The sequence below is a fragment of the Leiobunum rupestre genome, chromosome 4 (assembly GCF_980474605.1).
Source record: "Leiobunum rupestre chromosome 4, qqLeiRupe1.1.hap1, whole genome shotgun sequence".
Lineage (NCBI taxonomy): Eukaryota > Metazoa > Arthropoda > Arachnida > Opiliones > Sclerosomatidae > Leiobunum > Leiobunum rupestre.
Window position 1 is genome coordinate 9,783,347 of NC_143387.1, and position 22,203 is coordinate 9,805,549.

At 33.6% G+C, this 22,203-nt stretch overlaps 3 protein-coding genes across 4 annotated transcripts; 2 read left to right on the forward strand and 1 right to left on the reverse strand.

The window, feature by feature from the left end:
* Nucleotides 1–3,124: 3,124 nt before the first annotated feature.
* LOC149946025 (peptidoglycan recognition protein 4-like) lies at nucleotides 3,125–8,629 on the forward strand. The gene is made up of 9 exons (XM_090172131.1): nucleotides 3,125–3,170; nucleotides 5,186–5,262; nucleotides 5,339–5,554; nucleotides 6,142–6,324; nucleotides 6,395–6,606; nucleotides 6,695–6,830; nucleotides 7,314–7,502; nucleotides 7,571–7,782; nucleotides 7,914–8,629. Exons 2-9 carry the CDS (start codon nucleotides 5,208–5,210, stop codon nucleotides 8,046–8,048), a joined length of 1,338 nt encoding a protein of 445 aa, XP_090028257.1. The 5' UTR covers nucleotides 3,125–3,170; nucleotides 5,186–5,207; the 3' UTR covers nucleotides 8,049–8,629.
* Nucleotides 8,630–10,534: 1,905 nt separating this feature from the next.
* LOC149946026 (peptidoglycan recognition protein 4-like) lies at nucleotides 10,535–12,544 on the reverse strand. The gene is made up of 6 exons (XM_090173042.1): nucleotides 12,421–12,544; nucleotides 12,128–12,350; nucleotides 11,900–12,072; nucleotides 11,180–11,368; nucleotides 10,900–11,111; nucleotides 10,535–10,787 (listed from the first exon to the last, which is right to left on the reverse strand). The coding sequence occupies exons 1-6, from the start codon at nucleotides 12,542–12,544 to the stop codon at nucleotides 10,653–10,655; spliced, it is 1,056 nt and encodes a 351-aa protein (XP_090029168.1). The 3' UTR covers nucleotides 10,535–10,652.
* A 53-nt stretch (nucleotides 12,545–12,597) lies between these two features.
* On the forward strand, nucleotides 12,598–19,280 carry LOC149946027 (uncharacterized). Of its 2 annotated transcripts, none has more exons than XM_090173096.1 (2): nucleotides 12,598–12,663; nucleotides 18,676–19,280. In XM_090173096.1, the coding sequence occupies exon 2, from the start codon at nucleotides 18,680–18,682 to the stop codon at nucleotides 19,172–19,174; it is 495 nt and encodes a 164-aa protein (XP_090029222.1). In that variant the 5' UTR covers nucleotides 12,598–12,663; nucleotides 18,676–18,679; the 3' UTR covers nucleotides 19,175–19,280. The 2 variants fall into 2 exon arrangements, with proteins under 2 accessions (XP_090029222.1, XP_090029221.1); XM_090173095.1 differs by lacking the exon at nucleotides 12,598–12,663 and adding an exon at nucleotides 15,152–15,236.
* The last annotated feature ends 2,923 nt before the right edge of the window (nucleotides 19,281–22,203 follow it).

The window sequence follows — 22,203 nt, forward strand, 5'->3', positions numbered from 1 at the left end:
CTGGAAGACATATCGTTGCTGAAGACTTTTTGTACAAGTGAAGGACCCACTTGATTTTTTTTGGGTGCCACCGTCGTTTTTTTTTTACATTTGGTTTTGAGGATATTCAATTTGTGTTCCACAAATAGTCTTTTAGATGAATTTGAAAGTAAAATTTAATTTTTTTCGCTTTTCTTGCTGCTTGCATATAAATGAACTATCTTCATCACATAAAAATGGACCAGATTTTTGCAGTTCCTTTTAATCATAATCTTAACTTTCTTGAATTTTTTTCGAAGATCAATTATTTTTTTGATTTGTATTTTAGTTATTTGCACCGGGATGAACTACTAAATATACTAAGTCTTTTTTCCCCACGTCCTGATGGAATGGTTTTATTCTTACGTAATATACTATTAATTAAAAGTCTTCGATAATTGGTGCCAAAATCACCAAAGAATTTATTGGTTAAATAATTTTGTTTGGATATTTTTCCACGGCTTTGAATTATTTCACAAAATTAAGAATGGACTTTCAGTTTTTCCCGGAAGTTTTTCGCGTATTCCAGTACACAGTGGTTCCACGACCACACCAATCAAAAATTCAAAAAGTATATCTTCAAATTTTGCATCAGTTAATGATTTAACTAATGGGTGACTTGGATTTTCAATTTATCCATAATTGGTCTTTAAAAGACTATGAATTATGAGGGATATTAAAGTGATAGATTTGGTTATTAACCCTTTTTCAATATTCATTATTAATTTCGTTAATGCAGTTCCAAAAAAAAACAATTTAAACCCACCATAAGATAATGTAAGGGATTCCGGTGTGCAATTGTTGCAGCGTTGTAGTAAGAATTGGGTGGTTGGGTTAAACCCAACCTAGCACTTCGACCAGAGGCACATTGTGCAGCCCAGTCTCCGAAACGAAGCACAAGATTTGCTTCACCGAGATGTTGGAACGATCGCTCGTTTCCAGCCTTTGTATATTTTTATAACGATATTTAAGTAATATTATTAATCTATTGATTATCATTCCGTTTTTCGGGTCATTAACCTTTCAAAGTCAAGGTACATCATGACTTGAACTCGCAGAAGGTTACGTTGCAGTTCCAGTTAAAAATAAACAATCGCTGGTGATCGGTTTTAATCTAATTTATTTGGTGTAAATAAACATAATAAACTTGGATAATATTAAATAATTGTATTTTTCATAATTTTTATAGTCTTTTGTTCGCACAACTTGGCGCTGGTTTGCCGTATTGCTGTCTGAAATATCATATTTGAAATCATTCCAATCTCCACCGTTAAGAAAAAAAAACAAAACAAGATAAATAATAAAATTTATTTTAAAGCCTCACAAAAAAAATACAAAATATCAAATATCAAGATGCTCAAACCTTTAAGCCGCATAAGAATCACAGACACCAAAGGACACGAGAGGAAGTTTGCTCCTTTGCAAGGCATGCCCGGCACATAGGACTCTCACTGATACCAATCAGATGCAGATGGCTATTAAGCTGGCAGTGACCTAAAAGTAGGCCCGTAACCACCCTGATACTTCTCTTAGAGAGCTTTTTCAATGGATAAACGATCGTCAAATCTTCCACATGCTGAAATCCATTTTCGCGGACGTGGGAACCATATAAAGTAGGTGTAAACAGCCCGAGGCTTAGTAGAATACGTGTTACTCTGGCAAAGAGAATACATGCACTGTTAAATTTTCGGCATTTAAGAAACCAACTGTGTACTACGCGTACATTGTCAAGTAAATATATATAAAACTTCGAGCTTATATAAAAATAAACACTGAAAAATAGATTAAACAGACATCGAATACAATTATAGCATCGTCATATTAAAAATTTGTGGTCACGTGGTTCAAATGACCTTCGCAGACTCCCGTCGGGGCTCTTGAGCTGATCGAAGCGTTGGGAGATGAAATGAAAACGGTGAAAGGCTTAATGCTGCACTAAATTGAAGAAATTTCCAATTGCGGATTTAAATAACCGTTTTTTAAAAGGGAACTTTATCGGTGGAGCGGTTAGTATGTTTTTTATACCCGCGAATCCAGTAAATGGTTTCCTCCCTGTTATAAAAGGGCACCATATTTTGCCTTTGAACGGGTAATAATTAACCCTCGTGGCTTCCAGCCGTATAAAACACATCTTTAAGGGGTTTTTCCTGCAAAACCAAGCGCGACAACAGGAAAACTATATCTTGTTCCTTTTCTTGCAATTCTGTTATCAATATATTTTGGTTGAGTGTATAAGGTTTTTATTTAATGTTTCTCCAACCTTTTCACCGAGTAATATTTCTTTCTTTAAAGTGAATCTGTGCCAAAATGGCGTTATTTGATATTTTGTATTTTTTTTGTGAGGCTTTAAAATAAATTTTATTATTTATCTTGTTTTGTTTTTTTTTCTTAACGGTGGAGATTGGAATGATTTCAAATATGATATTTCAGACAGCAATACGGCAAACCAGCGCCAAGTTGTGCGAACAAAAGACTATAAAAATTATGAAAAATACAATTATTTAATATTATCCAAGTTTATTATGTTTATTTACACCAAATAAATTAGATTAAAACCGATCACCAGCGATTGTTTATTTTTAACTGGAACTGCAACGTAACCTTCTGCGAGTTCAAGTCATGATGTACCTTGACTTTGAAAGGTTAATGACCCGAAAAACGGAATGATAATCAATAGATTAATAATATTACTTAAATATCGTTATAAAAATATTATGTTTCAGAAATTATTGATAGAGTTGACAAAAATTAACCCGTCTAATAATAGAGACATTTTACTGACTAAATGACGGCAGTTATCAATAGTAACGACCTGTGAGAAAGAAGTGAAATGCTAGAAAATTAACGTTCGGATTTATTCATTTTTAAAGAGCTGGTGGCACGGCCGGGAAAAAACCGGTTAACCTTGTAGTGGCGACGTTATCGGAAAGATTGCTTCGCAAGGAACCAATCTTAATAGATTAAACCGGTTTGTAAACAACTTTGAATTGAAAGTGAAATGCTGATATTTTTCGTTGTTATGAAATCACGGAGGGTTGAAGTGATTAATATATTCGGCTCGTCATTTTTGCGCTATTGTTGCAAAATTTACATAAAGATAAAAATATCAAGATATTGGCGCTGAAACAATTTTACCCTTGAAACGTTTTCAGGTAACTATACTTCTAACTTGTTAATACCATTACTTGGAAATACAGGGTGATCCCGTGGCTTACCCCGTCCCCACCAAATTTTTCGAAAACTATTTTCCTTGTTTAGAAAGGGCTAAGCAGTTTCACCGCAGCGACCCAATATTAAACTTTTCGATGACAACTTACGCCGAGTATACCGTTGGAGAGTGCGACGCATTTTGAGAACCATGGTTACAAATCGGTTAAGCGATTGAAAATTTAAAAACCTGCTTATGATAGGTGCAATTTTAAATTGCTTAGTCAAATAATTAGTGTACGTTTTTTTGCCTTTTTGCAATTTGAAAAATAGGTGGAAATTTTTGGGATACCCTCTTTACCTTTGGAAACCAATTAGTCGGTTTTCGAAATTAAAGTTAATAAAATGTAAGATTGTAAGTTTGAAAATTTCCCGCTCGGATAACTTCTTTTACGGAATATTTTTAATTTTTTCGTGAAAAAAAGTTTTAATTCCATGACTAGCCTAACATTCTTCACCAATTTAAATGTCACGGAATTTTCGCATAATTTTTTTTAATCCAAAAGAAAAACTAAACGTCTAGACTAGTCTAGAATAAAAACTCTTAAAAAGTTATATATTTTTTTTTCTGATTTGCGGAAAATTTTCCGGAAGTTTTTTCGCATTTAATTTTTTCGGCAAATTAACAACTCTAATAAAATGTAATTTTTTGATAAGCAATTAGGCTTAATTTTACCATCTTGTTAATTTACTCTCCTAAAATGATACGACTTACCAAAGTACTATAAGTACTGTGAAGGTTACGCTTTAGGAGGTTTTTCACCAGCAAACAAGAAATCCCGGATATACATTTTTCTTTGCGAACTTGACAAATTATATTTGAAAGATTTAAATCAAAGTTACTTAATGTTTTCAGCAATCCGTTGAAATTTATTCCTTATTAGCGCTTTTCAGTTCGTTTGTCTGTATTCCGTAATTTTTTTTCGTCGATTAAATTCTGTCTTTAACATTTCATTTCATGTTAAATATTATGCAACTCGACTTCCCTAAAGAAGAAACTCAAGCTAAAACAATAATAAAGCGGATACTTTTTTTTATCAGAATAACTAGATGCCTTCGGCCATCGGAAAATGATTTTTGGCACGTGACGTAAAAGCATTTTTGATTAACAACATTGACGACCACTTTTAATGGTACAATTCATAGCAGAGGAATAAAACATTTTTTTCTACAAAGGCTACTTGAGGAAACCAAAAATTTCAAATATAAATTCCTATATATAGGGTAGAATATTTTTCCGACCTAAATACACATTATTTCTGAACTCTTCGGCTTTCGAGGTGTACTACCATAATAGTTATTATAATAATACTCAAAGAAAACTTTGTTATAATTACTGATAAATATTTGTAGAATGACCAAAAATTATTGTTATATAAGATTTAACTGTCTAACACAATTGTTACGATAGGTTTAATTGTTTTCGCCGCACAAATTAAACAGCCTTTATCGTCAATTAAAAATTCAAGAATAATTCTGCTCAGTAAAACTTGCGGACTATGGAAAATAAGATAATTCTATGACCAATAGCACTTCGTAGTTTAAACCATGGCTTCCATGTTGTTTTACAATTTTTATATTTTGAAAAAAGCACTGATGACCTCTTAGTATTAAATCCATATTATTGTTATAAGGTTATACAAAAGCGCTACCGAATTTAATAAACTCAATCGAGCATAAACCGTGGACGCGTAACCGCGCTCTCCCACCAAAGACGATATGAAATCATCCACAAAACTATTGCCAAGGCTACGTTACAACAAATTCGGTAATCGAGGCGACTTTGTTCGTAAGAAACAGGTTCAAGCGAAAGAGTTGAAATTTGCCCGTTTTTATGCAATAAGGAAAACCTGTATTCGAGGGTATTATTATTGAACAGCGTTTCCTCTTCTAACAGCGACCTATATAAGAGCAATGCTATTTATATCAATAAATATATAAGCGATCTTCTCATTGCTAGGCTAGTCACTCGAAAGAAGACGATGGATTTGGTCAAACTATTTTTACTGTTAGGCTCGGTACTACTAGCGCTAATTGGTAAGTGAATTTTTTTAGGTGGACTAATTTATTAGATGAAGTGTTTTTAATTTTTGGTATAATTTATTTTGAACAGTTTCAATAGATGCGGGTAGAGGCGGTAGTAGAGGCGGTAGTAAGAGCTCATCTCCGCGAACTTCAGCCGTGATCGGAGCCGCTGTTGGGGCATACGCCACTCACAAATTAATCAAGAAAGTTACCCCCAAAGCGCCCAAAATCACCCTGGTCAGTGAGCCTCGTCCAGTCTTGGTAATAGGATCCGGGCCCACGATTCGAACATCATCAATATTACGTAAGTTAATTTACCAATTGATTTTTTGTTTGAATTGCTCTCGCTTCAAAACAAGGACGTCGACATTTAGAACAATCGCGGTCACATCTTATAAAGGTAGTTTGTTAGTAGCCATCAGTCTGGAAAAAATAACATATGGCATCATATTGGTAGTAATCATAAACGTTCAATTTCATATCGCACTAGTTTTTTCAAAGCTATCGGAATGGTTTTTGAATAAACCAAACTTTAACAATTAAATGTATAAATCTCAGGTACCAATTAAATATTCCACTAAAAATATCGATTTATTTTGAAAAATATTCTCTCAACAACTGAAATGTACAAATCGGACAATATTTCTTAATCACTAAACTTGAATTACTCCTACAGTCCTCGAATACTGAGCAGTAAATCTTTAAAACAAAGCTTAAATACATTCTTCCATTAGAAAATCAAAAGTAAATTGTCATAAAATGACGAAATTGTAATTAGTCTTTTATCAACATGGTCAAAAAGAGTTCTCATAATGATTAACTCATAGAATGATACTAAACTAATTTTAGAAATAATGTCATGTTTTCAATTTTATTATTTGCACATTTCAGAGAATCTGGCGTTGGTTAATCGTACGGAATGGACCAGCAACAAATTGAGCGAAATTAATATCAGACCAGGTGCTTCGTTCTCTAAGGTCATCGTCCATCACACCAGTTCCCCAGATTGCTACAACTTGTCCGCCTGCATCACAGTCCTCAAGGATGTCGAACGCCAGAACATAGAAAACAAAAGTAAAATATTTGAAGACACGCCATTATCTAACTGGCATATGTATAACAGAAGATCATTTTGTTTCAATAGAGCTAGACAATATCGGTTACAATTTCATGATTGGTGGTGACGGGCGAGTTTACGAGAACCTAGGCTGGACCATGTACAGCAAGATTATCAATAGTACTACCCTAGATCGCATTTCACTACAAGTGGCTTTCATTGGTGATTTCAGCGTTTATCCACCCAATGACAAACAGATGGACGCCTTTGATGCTCTTATTAGATACGGTGACAAAAAGGTAAATTTATTGAATAACGATACAAGTCAAAGTTCTGTATATTGCGCCTGAGGTGAGTGTTTTGAATCAAAATTATTCAAATTTGCAGGACTTTTTAAAGAAATATGTATTCCATGGGCACCGAGACGTGTCTTGTACTACTTCTCCCGGAGATGCCTTGTACGCTTTGTTGAAGAAGATGAACAGATATCGTTCTGTTCTTTACAGAGCCATTCTGTGCATCGGTGAGCAAATTAATCTTTACTGAGAAAGTGCAAAAGTTTTCCCGCCTGATAAGAGATAGTACAATCGTCTATGGCCGTAAAGTAGCCGAGCCTTGTTCTATATTTCTATACTAACTAAATTGAAATTTACCTTGAACCTTATGTATATACATGTAGCCACAGGCCATGGGAGTGGTGGACAGCTGTCTCAATATTATATTCCCAGTTTTCTCGATATAAAAATAGGACTAATATTCTTTGAATTGATATTTATTTAAATTCAAAAAAATATTAAGAAAAAGATACAAATGGATGTTAATGGTTTATTACTTGATCTATCTTAATATTCTATCGTTCATTTTGTAATGCTCTATAAATGTAGTATATTCTTATATTGATAAGTTAGCTTTATTTACCCTTAAAAAAGCTGTGCTTAATCGGTGGGGATCACCCTTAAATAATGTTATGTAAAATTATTGAAAAAATTTGTTTGGTCTATTGCAGAGAATACTGATAAGACAGAAGTCAGTCGTACGGAGTGGAACGCTACCAGACTGACTGAATTTAACATTCGACCGACGAGCTCATCCTCTAAAGTGATCGTTCACCACACCAGCTCATCTGGTTGCCACAATTTGACCACTTGTTCCTCTGTTCTCAAGGATGTAGAACGTAAAAACATGGAGGCCAAAAGTAAGTACAAAAACGGCACGTTTAGTCTTTGCAAATCAATGTTATAAAAATTCGTTATATTTTCATAGAGCTGGACAATATCGGTTACAATTTCATGATTGGCGGTGATGGCAGGATATACGAAAACCTTGGTTGGTCCATGTACAGCAAGATTATCGGTAGTGCTACCTTGGATCCAATTTCTGTGCAAGTGGCATTTATCGGCGATTTCACAGTTTATTCACCCAACGAGAAACAGATGGATGCCTTTATGGAGCTCATTAAAATCGGCGATAAAAAGGTATTACGATATATTATTTTAAATATATAAAAAAAACAATTATCCAACTCTGAATGATATTCAAAGAGATACAACCACACGGCTATTTATTCGCTGAACGAAATAAAGCTAAATTCGTTTGTTATTTTCAGGATGTTTTAAAGAAATACCACATCCATGGGCACCGAGATGTAGCTTGCACGACTAGCCCCGGAGATGCCTTGTACACGCTTTTGAAGAGAATGGATAGATATCAGCCGTTGCTGGACACGGCCACACTTTGCTAGAGAGTAGCAAAATAATTTAGTTTTATCAAAAGTCACGAAAACCGAGTGTGGCTCGTAGGAAGTTAATTGGATCGAATTTCGATTTCAAAAACAATTGTTTTTTTACCTGGGAAATGTCGTTGACACATAACTTGTTATAAAAGCGTCGAATTAACTTATATTACTTAACACGTTGTATTGTTCGTTGTAATTGATGCGTGAAATAATAGTATATGTTAACTTGAAATGTATACCGATTTAATTTTTACAAAAATATATTTTCTACGTAAACAAGGTCTAGTAAATGAGGTTTTTTTAATCATCGAGTATTTAACCTTATTATAAAATGCACCTTAGGCTAGATATAATTAAACTAAACAGGTGGGAGAGTGTAGTGTAGACGACGGGACAGTCGACCTAAAGACACAGGGAAAGTAAGTATTCACAAAGTAGGGCGAAAGGAATTTTTATCCACAGACTTCCAGAATCGATCAACTCTACACAGTTTCAAACACTATTAGAAACAATGCTATAGAATTAAAAAAATCTCGAAAAAAAGTCTGTGGGTATTTCTTTGACCAAGAAATATTATATTAATTAAACAATGGAAAGACGAATAGTTACGGTTTTTTGCTATTTCTAATGTGCATTCGATCTTGTACTTTTTAGGTCAAAAGTTATAATAACGATATGATATCTAGGCAAAACCTAGTAATCAACATTTTTTAATTCGAAGTAATTAAATGTATTCATTTCGATATTTATTACGTCTTATGGCATTTACTGGTATAACTCATCGATTAAGGTGTACAATTCGCATTTATTCTTATATATACTACTAACTTTAAATATTCGAATTGACGTAAAGTTTGTTTTGCCATTAGAAAGCAGATATGCAAAATATATTTTAGCGTAAAAATAAAAAAAATCTGAAAGATAGTGTAAGCCAGCAATGGTAAACGCCACTTCATTGTGCATACACTGTTTGCCCTTCATTTTTCTAGCGTGGGCAAAAACTGTTTCATGATTTCGGAGCATTTTTAGTGAATTTACAAAGGGTGAAGGTCTTTCTCACCAATTTCTCACCAGGTGTCGCAGCGGACGCGCACTTTTCAATTTCCCGAAATTTCTTTATTTTATTAAAAATTAACCACTTAATATTTTTTACGCGGTTTTCGCCATAAATTTTACTTTTTAACGGGCTATAGGGCAATCTAACTGGTTAAAGCTTGGACGTTCCCCTTTAATGAAGCTAAATTAAATTTAAACGTTCTTAATTTACTTTCCTGTAGACAGTTTTAATATAAAACCGATCAAAATTTGACCTAGAGAATACAAATAAGTCAAGTTTATATACATGTAAATTATGTATGTGGAAAAAGCTTTTCTCCATTTACGATGGTAAACGTGGAAATACCGTGCGATTAGGCTGAGACATCTTATTATCAGTTGGAGAATGCGTATGAATGGTTATTTAGAGCTAACGAATGGTCGGGATTGGATTTTACTCTGCTCTTAATACTGTGACTCGAGTGAAGGAGGGAAATTGAAAATTTTATTCAAATGTAACGAAAAAGTTTCGAAGGTAAATGATTAATAGGAAACGGAATGGGTGGTTTTGGTCACGTTTCTTCTTTCCATGTATCTTTTACGTATCTTTGTAATCTTTGTGAAGGTAAGTAGCTTACCCGAATCAAATGTAATAATCTTTGACGAAGGTAATTTGGAATTTCCCGGCTGTAATAAACAGTGTGCTCCAATGATTATTTCAAAATAGAGTTTAAACTTTCGTTATTTATAGACCTCTTTTTCCGCTGGTTTCAACGGCCCATTCTTCGATATCTTGAAGTTCACGCTAGTGCTGAAATATTGAAGTTCAAGTTAATTATCTTACTTCTTGGTGAAGCTATAACCAATCCTCTGATATCTATACACTTTTCATGATAAAGGTTTAGAATTAATGTTTATTTAAATTCAATTGTGTACAGCAGTAATGCGAAAAAGTTTTTAAATTCTTGTCATGAAGGCTGAAAATTGTGTTCTTATTGCAAAAAGAAAAAAACCTAGGAATTTCATTTTTCTTCTCTGAAAAGATGAGTCAGTTTGAGCGTTTATCATTTTTCTGTGTAGAGAACTATTATAACGACGAACTTCTTTAAGGGGACAGAATTAATGATAATCATAGCAATCTGCATTTAGTTCAATTCTACCAGAATTGTACGATAAATTTGTTCGCCACTTGTAATATAAAATATAAATCATTGCGCGTTGTCGCTACGTTTATTTTAACTGTCAAAACATTTTTATAATTGTTTAGTTAGATCGTAATATTTCAAATAACTGTGGAAGAGCAGATAATATAGAAAACCTTTTAAGAAAATAATTTTTTAGGGAAATCACTAAAAACATTTACGTGCAGCTGAAACTAAAACACTTTTATATCATATATTTCCGTTTTGGTACTTATTATCAATTACAAAGAAAATATAACTAAATCCGCTGCATCGAGTGCTTAAATATTTTCTAAGCCAGTGAAAAGATGTTTTGAACTTCCAGAGATTGCACACACCAATTAGTAAGCTACGATAAAAGCCTATTCCCGCTCGTCTTCTCGAGAGCCACTCTCTAGCAAAGTGTGGCCGTGTCCAGCACCGGCTGATATCGGTCCATTTTCTTCAACAGCGCGTACAAGGCATCACCGGGACTAGTTGTGCAAGCTACGTCTCGGTGCCCATGAATGTGGAAGTTCTTCAAATAATTCTGAAAATCAAAAACAATATTAGTTTTATTTCTCTCAGCGCAAAAATTTTCGATTTATTGCAACGTACTAAGACGACAATCCTTTTTGTAAATAAAAATAATGTAAGTATACCTGCTCATCGCCGATATCAATGAGAAATTTGAAGATTTCCATCTGTTTCTTGTTGGGTGGATAGACAGTATAGTCGCCAATGAAGGCCACTTGTAGAGATATGGGATCAAAAGTGTCACTACCGAGAATCTTGCTGTACTTGGACCATCCTAGATTTGTGTATATCCTGCCATCGCCACCAATCAGGAAATTATAACCGATATTGTCCAGCTCTATAAAAATATAAAAGATTTTTAGAATATTGATTTAACGAACAAAATTAATCATCTTTGATTCTAACTTAGGGTTTCCATGTTTTTTCGTTCAACGTCTTTGAGGACAGCAATGCAAGTGGTCAAATTGTGGCAACCGGATGAGCTCGTGTGATGAACGATCACTCTAGTGGACCAGTTCTTCGCTCGAATGTTAAATTCGCTCAGACTGGTAGCGTTCCACTCGCTACGACTAACGACGTATTTTCCCGTCATCTCTACAAAGGACAAAAGTTATAATTCTTCCTTTAATTTTAATCAATGTATTCTCAAAATAGAGCCATGATTATATAAAGAAATGCATGGATTTTAAAACCATGAATCTCTAAAAGTGTATCTAAATACAATAAATTCACGTTTTTCTGAGAGTCTTTTGGACTTTTCATCAACTTATTTTCGGACTTCGCCAGCAATACTTATAATGTAGAACTTTTTTTAAATCAAACCAATACAAAGGAAGTTCACTAAATTTTCTTTGGGCAAACTCTGGAAAAAGAATAAGCAGGTAAGGCAGCTCTACACCCCACTTGTTTTCTGGTAGTTCAATATCAATTTGGAATTAAGAACTTAGTTTCGAAATGCGTAAAATAATTTCCAAAGTTTGAAGGTTTAACTTGAGCTGTGGTTCGTGTGTATAAGAATAATTATATCAGCTTGTTTTACTTCATGAAATGAAATCTCCCACCCACACCATTTTGTTAACTCCTACGAAACCTAAGTCTTATTGCACGTTCTCCTCAAATGCTCACCTCCGCAAAGTTCGTCATTGTCGAAAAAAAGGCGATATCTGTTCATCTTCTTCAACAAAGCGTACAAGGCATCTCCGGGAGAAGTCGAGCAACGCACGTCTCGGGGCCCGTGGATCAAATATTTCTTTAAGAAGTTCTGCCAATTCAAATTAGTAATATATAAGGTATTATTTCTGGCACAATATAAGAGCGTAGGAATATTAAAAACACTGATTTTGTTCGGTATGCAATAAATTGACCTTTTTGTCACCGTATCTAATAAGAGCTTCGAAGGCGTCCAACTGTTTGTCATTGGGTGGATGGACGCTGAAATCACCAATGAAAGCCACTTGCAGTGAAATGGTGTCTAGGATTGAAATATTGGTAAACTTGCTGTACATGGACCAGCCTAAGTTCTCGTAAATCCGCCCGTCGCCACCAATCATGAAATTGTAACCGATATTGTTAAGCTCTATTGAAACAAAATGATCTTCTGTTATACATATGCCAGTTAGATTATGGCGTGTCTTCAAATATCTTACTTTTGTTTTCTATGTTCTGGCGTTCGACGTCCTTGAGGACTGTGATGCAGGCGGACAAGTCGTAGCAATCTGGGGAACTGGTGTGATGGACGATGACCTTAGAGAACGAATCACCTGGCCTCATGTTTATTTCGCTCAATTTGTTGCTGGTCCATTTCGTACGATTAACCAACGCTAGATATATAGGCTCTATAAGATAATCGAACATTGGCATTAAATTGGATTACGATAAAACGTATACTGGTAAGTATTTGTAGCAAATTAAAAAACATTTTAATCATTAAACGAAATAATATTAACATAACTATTAATTTATTAGAAGGGAGAACATGATAATTTTTAAAATTTATAAACACGCATAACCAGTTGTTAAATGAACTTACGAAATTTGAAGGGAGGGAGAATTGTGGGACGCGATTCAACGAAGACGATTGGACGCGGTTTACTGACCACGGTGATTTTGGGTGGTTTAGGTAATGATATCTTGGGCAATTTGGGGATGGCGTGTGCCCCAACAGCGGCACCGATCACGGCTGAAGTTCGCGAAGGTAAGCTCCTACTTATACCTTCACTACCACCTCAAGTTCCACCTCGGGCATCTATTGAAATTGTTAACAAAAATTATACTTATTAAATTAATGAGTTTCACTTAAAATTTAACGCAAACTTACCAAAAGCACCAATAGCAACGAGCATATCGGAAAAAAACAATTTGATCAAATCCATGATTTTCTTTCGAGTGAATAGCCGAGAAACGCGAACATGGTTTATATATATTTAGTGTTACTGTCAGTTAGGTCACCATTAGAAGAGGAAACTGTCTCGTTTCCAGGTAATAAAACTATCTCTCCATTCCACACTTTTTTTACCGGATACCAACAGAAAAAAACGAGATATATTCGACTATTTCGAAATCCGGATTTTTAAAATTTCATCCTGCAAAGCCACTGCATGTAGCTTTGGCAATCGTTCAGCGAATGATTTCTTATTGTCTTTGGTAGGGGAAGGAGTGGGAGCATGGTCCGAGGATATTTAACGTGGGTGGGTCTATTCTTAACCGGTTGGTTGAGCCTAAGAATCACAAACTTAGCCAAATAATGCCGTGCCATAAATCTAAACTAATGTAACAGATCCTTATCGTCCTCTTGTTTAAAATTTACTAAGATTCATTTCTAGAATAACCACTAATTTTTTATTGACATTGTACTAAGTCATTATGCCTAATAAGTTCTAATATACAGAATTATACGACCTTAGACATTTTTTTGGTTTTTAGAACCGTATATAGGCAGCTATATTGAAACCAACATATGAATATATAATAGAAACCTATATAAACAAATTTTAATTAGAAACATATAATAGAAATTCATTTATAATTAATTTATTTTATTTATTATTATTTATTATTGAATAGAATAATTAAACCCTAAACTCTGAATTGCATTTTAAGTCATCATCATTATTGTTCTTAAAGAGATTGTTCTTACGTTGGCTGTTAGTTGATTATATTTTATTTTATCTTTGATCTCTGGCGACTATTATGGAAATACTTTAAATATACTAAAATTTATAATTTATAAGTTAATGGTGAGTAATATTAATTGTTACTAACAGATTTCAAGGGATGTAATACTACAATAACGAAATTTTGGTAGTTTTAGACACAGAAAATGAAATTAGGAATCAAATAACACTTAAAAACTAATAAAATGAAATTTTGATGTGTTTCTATCATTTACATATTCAAGGAGGAGTTTGCTTATCATAAATGCTCCCTGTTCGTAGACCTAATAATACATAATAATACTCAGCTAGACTAATACCCAAAACACCACCTTAGGCCTAAGTCATCAAGCAATTTTTCAAGCCATTAATTCAGGTGGCCGGGTTACAATGCGTAGGAGGGTAGTGGCAAGCACTGCATGCCACGCGAGTCAACAGCTCCATACACTAACTATTACCGTTAACCTTAGTTGTAGCATATTTTACCCTTCTGAAATACCGAGGGGCTAACCACTCTTAGAAAGTCTGTACACCGGATTACGCTTAGATTAGCACTGCCAAAGGCAGGGACTTCAAAGATTACGCGTAATCCCATTAGTACAGTCAAAGGTACGGCTTTGTACACCGATTACGCGGAGTGATCAGCCCCTCGTGAAATACTTCCTGAAATTTTTCATTATCTTAGGTAATAAAACCATTTGGATTACATTGTAATACAATCAAATATGACATTTTAAGTCTAATTTTTAAATTAATTGGTCGAATTTTGATCTGCCAAATTTTTATTATTGTTATTAAATAAATTTTTTTCCACTAATTTCAGAATCGAAGGCAGTATATTGATTACAAATATAATGGTATTTTTGTAGTAAAATATATTATTAAAATGAAGTTCGAACACTCACGATAACAAGTCGACATAAAATTATTGTTAGAAATCCATTGATTTTATTAAATTATCTTAAAACGGTTCAAAAATGAAAATGATTTATTTCTTATAAATTATTTTTTAACACTTTTACTAATTGGAACCCCTCACGTGTATCCTTCTTAATTTCATAAAAGTAAAAATATCCTTATTTCATATACAACATAAAGGTGTTTTTAAGCCGGTGTGTTGTACTTAGATTAATATCTCTGGGAGTGACCTCCACGCCGACGTCATCACTACAAGGTTAACCGGTTCTTTTTTCTGGCGTTCAACCAGCTCTTTTAAAACTAGCGAATTTTCTAACATCTCACTTCTTTCTTGGAGATTGAACAGGCAAAGGTGTCACCACAGCCTGTCAATTTTCAATTCCCGGTATTAGGTTAGTGAAATGTTTCTATTTTAATCAGGTGACTTTATTTTAATCAACTCTTTCAATAAAATCTGAAAGATATAACTTTTTAGAACATTATATTTAAACGAAAAACTTTCATAATTTGAGGAGAAAACTCGCATACCAAAAGGTAAAACCTAGTAGAAAATACTCATTTGACCCTTCAATAAAAATACGCTACCCGAACCTGACTATAGGTAAGACCCTTATAATCGATAAACACCGGTGAGAACCTCTTTATTGAACCAGGGTTGGTTTCCTTTTTAGTTTAATAGTGAATGCCTAAACAACCCTTCGTCTGTACTTACTCACAGTACCCATTCAACGCGTAGTACAAATTGGGCTTAGAACGTGGAATAGCCACGCTTCATTTTCAATATATTTTCCTATCTCGTATTTTATGGCATTTGAACTCGTAGCTTTAGTTGTAGAAAAATTTTGGTTTTCCATCTTTCCCTACGAAATAATATTAATGAACTTTATTTTTTGGTTAACTCATTTAAATTAAAACAACAGATTAACTTAATATTTATTATAAATTGAATTAAATGTCTGTTCATACAATACAATACACCCCGTAATTGACTATCGCAGTTAGTTTTCACTTTGAGATTCACGATGCCACGATAAACCCTCCACTATTAAGGCTTCAGCCGTGACGCCAGAATTTTATTTGGGTTGACATCCATGTATTGTAACAATATATAAATAAAATAACAAAACATAAAATATTTTCGTGAAGTTTCGAAAGTTTAAACCCCAAGTTTTGTTCTATCATAATGAAATTTGACGCTCCACAATTTGTTGTTATATAAGAACGCCTCTTATTTATAGACCAAAATATTAAGTCTTTTGAAAATAAGATAATCATCAACTGATACAATTTTGTATCTCCCAACGTTATTGGGCTATTGGTTGGCTAGGGGCAATTTCATACTCGTTTGAGCTCTAGACATTTCAAGTCTCAAATATATTTTTAAATATTTTCTATCGATTACAGTTCGAACACCGAAAAAGAGGAGTCTTTGCTTTAAAATGTGATTTCATTACTATAGACTGCTCTTATTAAACGCTCTTTTCAAATTTGGTTAGATTATCTTTCTTTTATCTTCGAAATTTAAAGAAAATTATTGGAGTGTGGTTATAATGAAACATTTTTTTTAAACTAATATTACAACATAGTTGATAAAATGACAAAACATTTATTTCGATAAATGATGAGCTTCCGCTTTATTTGAACTGAAAACGAAAACTCTCGGAATGGTTTAGAAAGGGCCAGAAGGCTGCCGGATAAGAGATTATTAATTTGGCACGTTCCGTTAATCCGGTACCGGGAATGGTGTCACGTACATTCGTGACAAAACGCTTCCATCAAACAGAATCGTTGTTTATGTCTCCTTTCTATTAAAGTGAGTCTTTTAAATTAATTTATTTAAAAATAAAATAAATAACCTAATTACAAATCTCTCGGTTAAATATAACGTAATCGTCAATCAGTCTAAGATTATTAGAGTAAATCGTTAGATTTAGTGATTAATATAACGTGGTTTTTGACAAGTTATAAATTTAGGTATCACAGCCTGCACTGTATCTGGTACCTATAGGTAGCTCTTGGATTGTAAATCTGAATCTTAAGATTGCTATTGCAACTTTAAAACGGATTTGTTAAAGTACTTTGGGTGACGTCTTGCAAGTTCTACGGAAATAAAGGTACTAGTTTATATTAAGAACCACGGCTATAGACTTCATTGCAAATAATGATAAAATACGGAATATGTAGAATAGTCCATAATGAAAAGGGATCAAAATGCTAAACTCTTCACAGATTTGAAGAAATTAAAAAAAAATAACTCGTACCAATAGCTCCTCGAGTAAAGACCAAATAGATTTTGGAGTAAACAAGATATCACGGACATTTAAGTACACATTATGCCCTCGATGTCAAAACTATATTATAAATTTCAATTTGACCAATTTTCAATCATCTCGTACATCAACTTACTAAGCCCAAGAGAAATTTTATCGAAAAAAAGGAATGAAAGTTTATTTAAATTATTTTTTAGACAAACCGAATTTTTCAAGTTACCTAGTTTTGGAAATAAGTGAACTGTGTTTTTTGGAGTATCAGTTGGTACGAAATTTTAATTTCACAATAGTGGATACGAGGGTTATGAGGTCCCACGAATGGACCCGAAATATCACTTAAAACAAAAATTTCTTAACGAAACCGAAAACTTAGTTCAGAAACGATCAGTACTAACTAAAAATATAATTTTCAACCAAGTTGATCTTAATTATTTTATAAAAAAGTACGTAGATTTAAAGTCGAAAATCGCGAAAAACCACTTAAATGAAAATAAGATTATCTTCTTGGGCTCAGATTTAAAAATATATATATATTGGGTTACCGATCGCTAAATGTAGCATCGAACTAGATATCGTTGAAATTTATTTATGTACGACGTGGCGGCATCGGCTGAGACTGTATACTTGAAACCAATACACACAAATCCCTTGGAGTGTATGTAAAAACTAAATAAAATAGTCAGAGCTTCAGTCTCTGCAAGTTAAATGAGGTGGCGGTTATGTCACCCCTTCTTGATGTTTTTCTGCCAAAAAAACGTTTTGAAAACTTCTGCTTAGTAAACATTATCGAAACGGGTTAGCTATCGATATTCCAGAAATTTAAAATGTCATGTATTTAATGCGAAAGCCTCAATGATTGGCCATTTTATGTAAGCGTAACAAGATTTTCACGAAAAGCGTAATACGAGTAAATATATTACGCCCTTAGCCATATAACGTTATGAAATCATTTTAACGGTAGACTAGTTTTTATCGTCTTTTACCGCTATTTTTTCCTAAAAATTTACAGCTCCAGCCTAACACGTTTTATTATAACAATAAAAATTCGAGATATTTAAGGCATCATATACACATTTATCACCACCAAAACTAAGTTTTTATTGTTAATAATATTTTATTTCCGAAACAATTCGCGTTTTGACGAGTTCAAATTCAAAATTGTAGAGTTAAGTCACCATTAATATTTCAGTAAAAATTTTTTGGCGGTTGGCTATATTTGTTGATTGGTATCTATGAATTAAAAAAAAAATAAATATAAAAAAATTGGGAAAAGGTAAAGCCTATCAAAAGTCAAAATTTTAGCCAGAGATTCCAACAGTAGACCGGTTTCGCCCTTTTGGGGCTCATCAGTACTGTGTAGGAACTCTGGCTTAACTCGAAGATCTGCCGATATCAGTTAAACTAATTAAAATTAAAAACTAATAAACATTCAGAGAATAGCGACCGCCATGCAATAATTGGCGAAGAATTTCATTATAAATTGCAATGGACTGCTCACATATAGGGCACTCTGAATGTTTAATAAGGTAAAGCCTGTTTAACCTATTTTTTTCGTTGTTAGAATCATGCGTTCCATTCGCATTGCTCCGTTCGTCTTTGGAGTGATCTTGCTCTGTGACATTGGAAACGGGGTGAAAGGCGAGTGCTGTCCTGGCTTGAACCCTTGCGGCTATCTCGGAGGCTTTAAGATCTGCGGAGACTGCACGTCCACTTTACTGTATTGCGGTCGTGGAAGGTGCAATCTGTTAGGCTGCGACTGCGACCGCGGATGTCTTCGAGGAGAATGCGAGAGATGCACCAGAACCCGAGTTCCGTCCGCTTCGAAAAACGCTTCGACAGTCGAACCTTTCGTTCAACCATCGAAGGAACATTTGGAGTCTATTTTTGAAATGGCCGATCAGGACAGAAATGGATTTCTGAACCCCACAGAGGTCAGATATTGGCTCAATCGTAATAAGAGGCAAATATCTCGAAGACAATCGAGAAGCGTTGACATCGAATTCCCCAAATTAGATATCAACAATGACGGATTGCTGTCTCGCGAGGAAATCGACAAGTGAGTCGACAAATATACATTTTCGGGTAACGATATATATTGAATATGCTACTATTATTATTTTTTAACCCTTAAAACAACTGTTAATTTTTGCCCAAATATTCGTATGTAAATGTATTGATATAATTTTCTTCTTGTTCTTAAAATTTTATTCGTTAGAATCGTTAAGCTATTGTAACTTAAGTTTTATGGAAGTAAATATATTGTTTTAAATAAATTAAAACCAAAATTCCATATTTCTCTTTAGGAACTAAGGTGATACGTAAGAAAGCAAATCAAAAGTTTGCACCAGGTCCTGTTTAACATTTAAATAGAATACATTTTTTACACGAAATTTACAATTAATGGACAGTTAGTAAGAATGTTATGTTCATTGTGCTTTAGAAAAGCTATGGAAACAAAATCCAATTATGTCAGCCACGAGCTAAAATATACATTAACTGTATCGCTCCAGAAAATATACTCGTTACCTATAAAGTTGATGACGTCACTGATTGGGAAAAGACATATAAAATTAGTTTATAAAAATACTTTTATATAACACATGAAAAATCATGTACACCCAATAACCTTTATACTTCAAACCTAGTACTTAAAATAGTTTTGATTAATTAAATTGCGTAATTAATTTTAAAGGTTAAATACCTTTCAAGTAACTAAATTGTCAAATCTATTTTAAGAACTAAAGTACAGGATATTATATACTTGAAAATTAGTTTTTACAGTGTATACACAAAACAATCTTGGAGCTACAACTAAATGATGGCGAAGTTCTTATTTTTCACTTAAGTAATTTTTCCATTGGAGCTAAATATTTCCTATAAATACCTTACGTCCTTCTAGCATAATGATATAGATAGGATAATTAAATTTTATTGACAAAATTTTATACTTGGAATTTAAGTTGTACCGGAAGAAATAAACATTTCCTATAGGTTCCATATTAAAGTTATAGATCATTTAAAATCAAAAAACAATTTCAAGAAAACAAATGTATGTACAATAAAAAATTATTAAAAAAATGAGTTTTGGCCTTATTGCGAAAATCTTTTTAAAATTTGGTTTGGGGTGGTTTTGGTAAATTTATTCATATACATCCATGAATTGCTTTAGCACGATGTGCTTTGCTTAGAGGCTGAACTTACTTTATCGTTTTGAAGACGCAGTAAATATTGCTCTCAAATTGGCTTGAAAATAACCAATGACGATTCGGTTTAGCTGCGGCATCGTCGGCGTTGTCTCCGAGTGAGAGTGTGAGAACCCCAGCTAGACTGAGTTGTCATTGGCTCTTCTCGGGCCAATCGGAGAACCGCTCTTTAATTTAATCCAGGAGCCTTAATTCACTTAAATAAATGTTCCTCCAGCTTTGAAATTTCTCGCCGAATCGTTTGTTCTTGTAAAATGTCACCAATATGCAGCATATAGTTGAAAAAGTAGTCTTTGTTAAAAACTATATAGAGATGGTGATATGATACTTCTATAACGATATACAACACAAAATTGTTTCGTGCGCGACTTTCTGTAAAGTGGAAAAAAGAATGACTTTTAAATTTTGAGAAACACTCAATTTTGAAAATAGTTTCGTTTAACTTAAGTTTCAACTTAATTAGAGACGTTGAGTATCAAATCTAAAACTATCAATAATTTGTTTTCGCTAGGCTTTGCAGGGTGTTTCAAAAACGGTGGTTGGTCCGAAAGTCGGCGGGTTCGAGAGGTCATTTGAATTCCAAATGTTCCATGAAATTTTTATCAAAGTTACTACACCATTAATGTACGAATACCTCCTTATAAATTACAGGGGGAAAAATAAGTTCATTGATTGAAATAACGTCACCTGGTCTATTTTCTAAGGAATCATGCCTTGATCCTTTCCGTAGTTCCACAATTTGGGTAACGCAGAGCATTAGTGTCTATAGTCGATCCCCAAAAAACTCACGGTCAAAAGTTTCATCTAATTAAGTTAGTAAAGCTTTATTTTACAATGCTCGTCGAACTTGTTCTTCCTCGTGAGATAGTTCCGTAGTCTCGCAAAATGTTTTTCATCCAAAAACTATTTTATTATCTTTCCCCTTAATCCGATTCCATCTTTATCAGATTCAATTCACTTTCCTGTTTGAACACCTTCCAATTTTACCTTCCTCCTTTTTTGACCCCTATACCCTCTTTATTTGTATTCCACACTATCTCAATTCCATTTTTTCTAATTCTGAATTATTCCAATTTCATACTTTTCCGTTACCACTTGAGTCCCGTTTAAATTATTTTTTTAATCAGCTAGTCTAACACCCAAGGCACCACCTTAGGCCTAAATCATTAAGCGACTTTTAAAGCCATTAATTCAGTTGCCAGTTGTTCGTGTTAAAAAGAGAGTATTTCAAATGGTTGTTCGGGGTGAGTTGAGAAGTATGCCTGTTTTTTCCCCGTTTTCTTACGATGAGTTAAAAGAGCGCCAGAGAGCTTCAAAGTGTGGCCTATACTAGCCCCTGGAAGTAGGCTGCAACAAGCGCAAAACCAAGCAGCAGAGAAATGTGATTTCAGGGTTACGATGAATTTGCGAATTGAGATAAATAACAAACACCAAATCGACGATATTTTCGTTAAACGTTCTTTTTGATTCTTTAAGTTCACACCTGCTGATTTGTAAATGTTTGTCTGCGAATTAACACAAAATACTTTTAACAATAAATAATTTCTTCACGGATGTATAAATAATATCGTTAAATTTATGTATTCTGCCTTGGATAGTGGTTAATAATTAATATATAATTTAAAAATATTTTTTTCCGAATCTATGGGGTAATTTCTTCTATGAAGCACAGGCTTAAGTTAATTTTAAATAATTGAAATTTAATTAATTTTTATAAAGTTATTACAACGAAAAGTCCGTTTTGATAAACATTTAGTGGTTAGTTTAAAAACTTACCTGGAAAAATGTTTTAATTTAGAAATTTACCTGTACCCGTTCTGTCAAAAAAGCCGCCATGCAGTTAAGAAACATATGCATTTCAAAATAAAACATGCTCAGCGTTCAAT

What these genes read in the sequence shown, in the direction of transcription:
- LOC149946025 (XM_090172131.1), top strand. Translation starts at nt 5,208, where the DNA reads ATGGATTTGGTCAAACTATTTTTACTGTTAGGCTCGGTACTACTAGCG. An exon ending in GGTACTACTAGCGCTAATTG is followed by an intron (nt 5,263 to 5,338) that starts GTAAGTGAATTT and finishes TATTTTGAACAG; the next exon opens with TTTCAATAGATGCGGGTAGA. An exon ending in CAGAGCCATTCTGTGCATCG is followed by an intron (nt 6,831 to 7,313) that starts GTGAGCAAATTA and finishes GGTCTATTGCAG; the next exon opens with AGAATACTGATAAGACAGAA.
- LOC149946026 (XM_090173042.1), bottom strand. Translation starts at nt 12,544, where the DNA reads ATGAGGCCAGGTGATTCGTTCTCTAAGGTCATCGTCCATCACACCAGT. An exon ending in CCAGAACATAGAAAACAAAA is followed by an intron (nt 12,351 to 12,420) that starts GTAAGATATTTG and finishes TTGTTTCAATAG; the next exon opens with AGCTTAACAATATCGGTTAC. An exon ending in GACAAAAAGGTCAATTTATT is followed by an intron (nt 12,073 to 12,127) that starts GCATACCGAACA and finishes ATATTGTGCCAG; the next exon opens with AAATAATACCTTATATATTA.
- LOC149946027 (XM_090173096.1), top strand. Translation starts at nt 18,680, where the DNA reads ATGCGTTCCATTCGCATTGCTCCGTTCGTCTTTGGAGTGATCTTGCTC.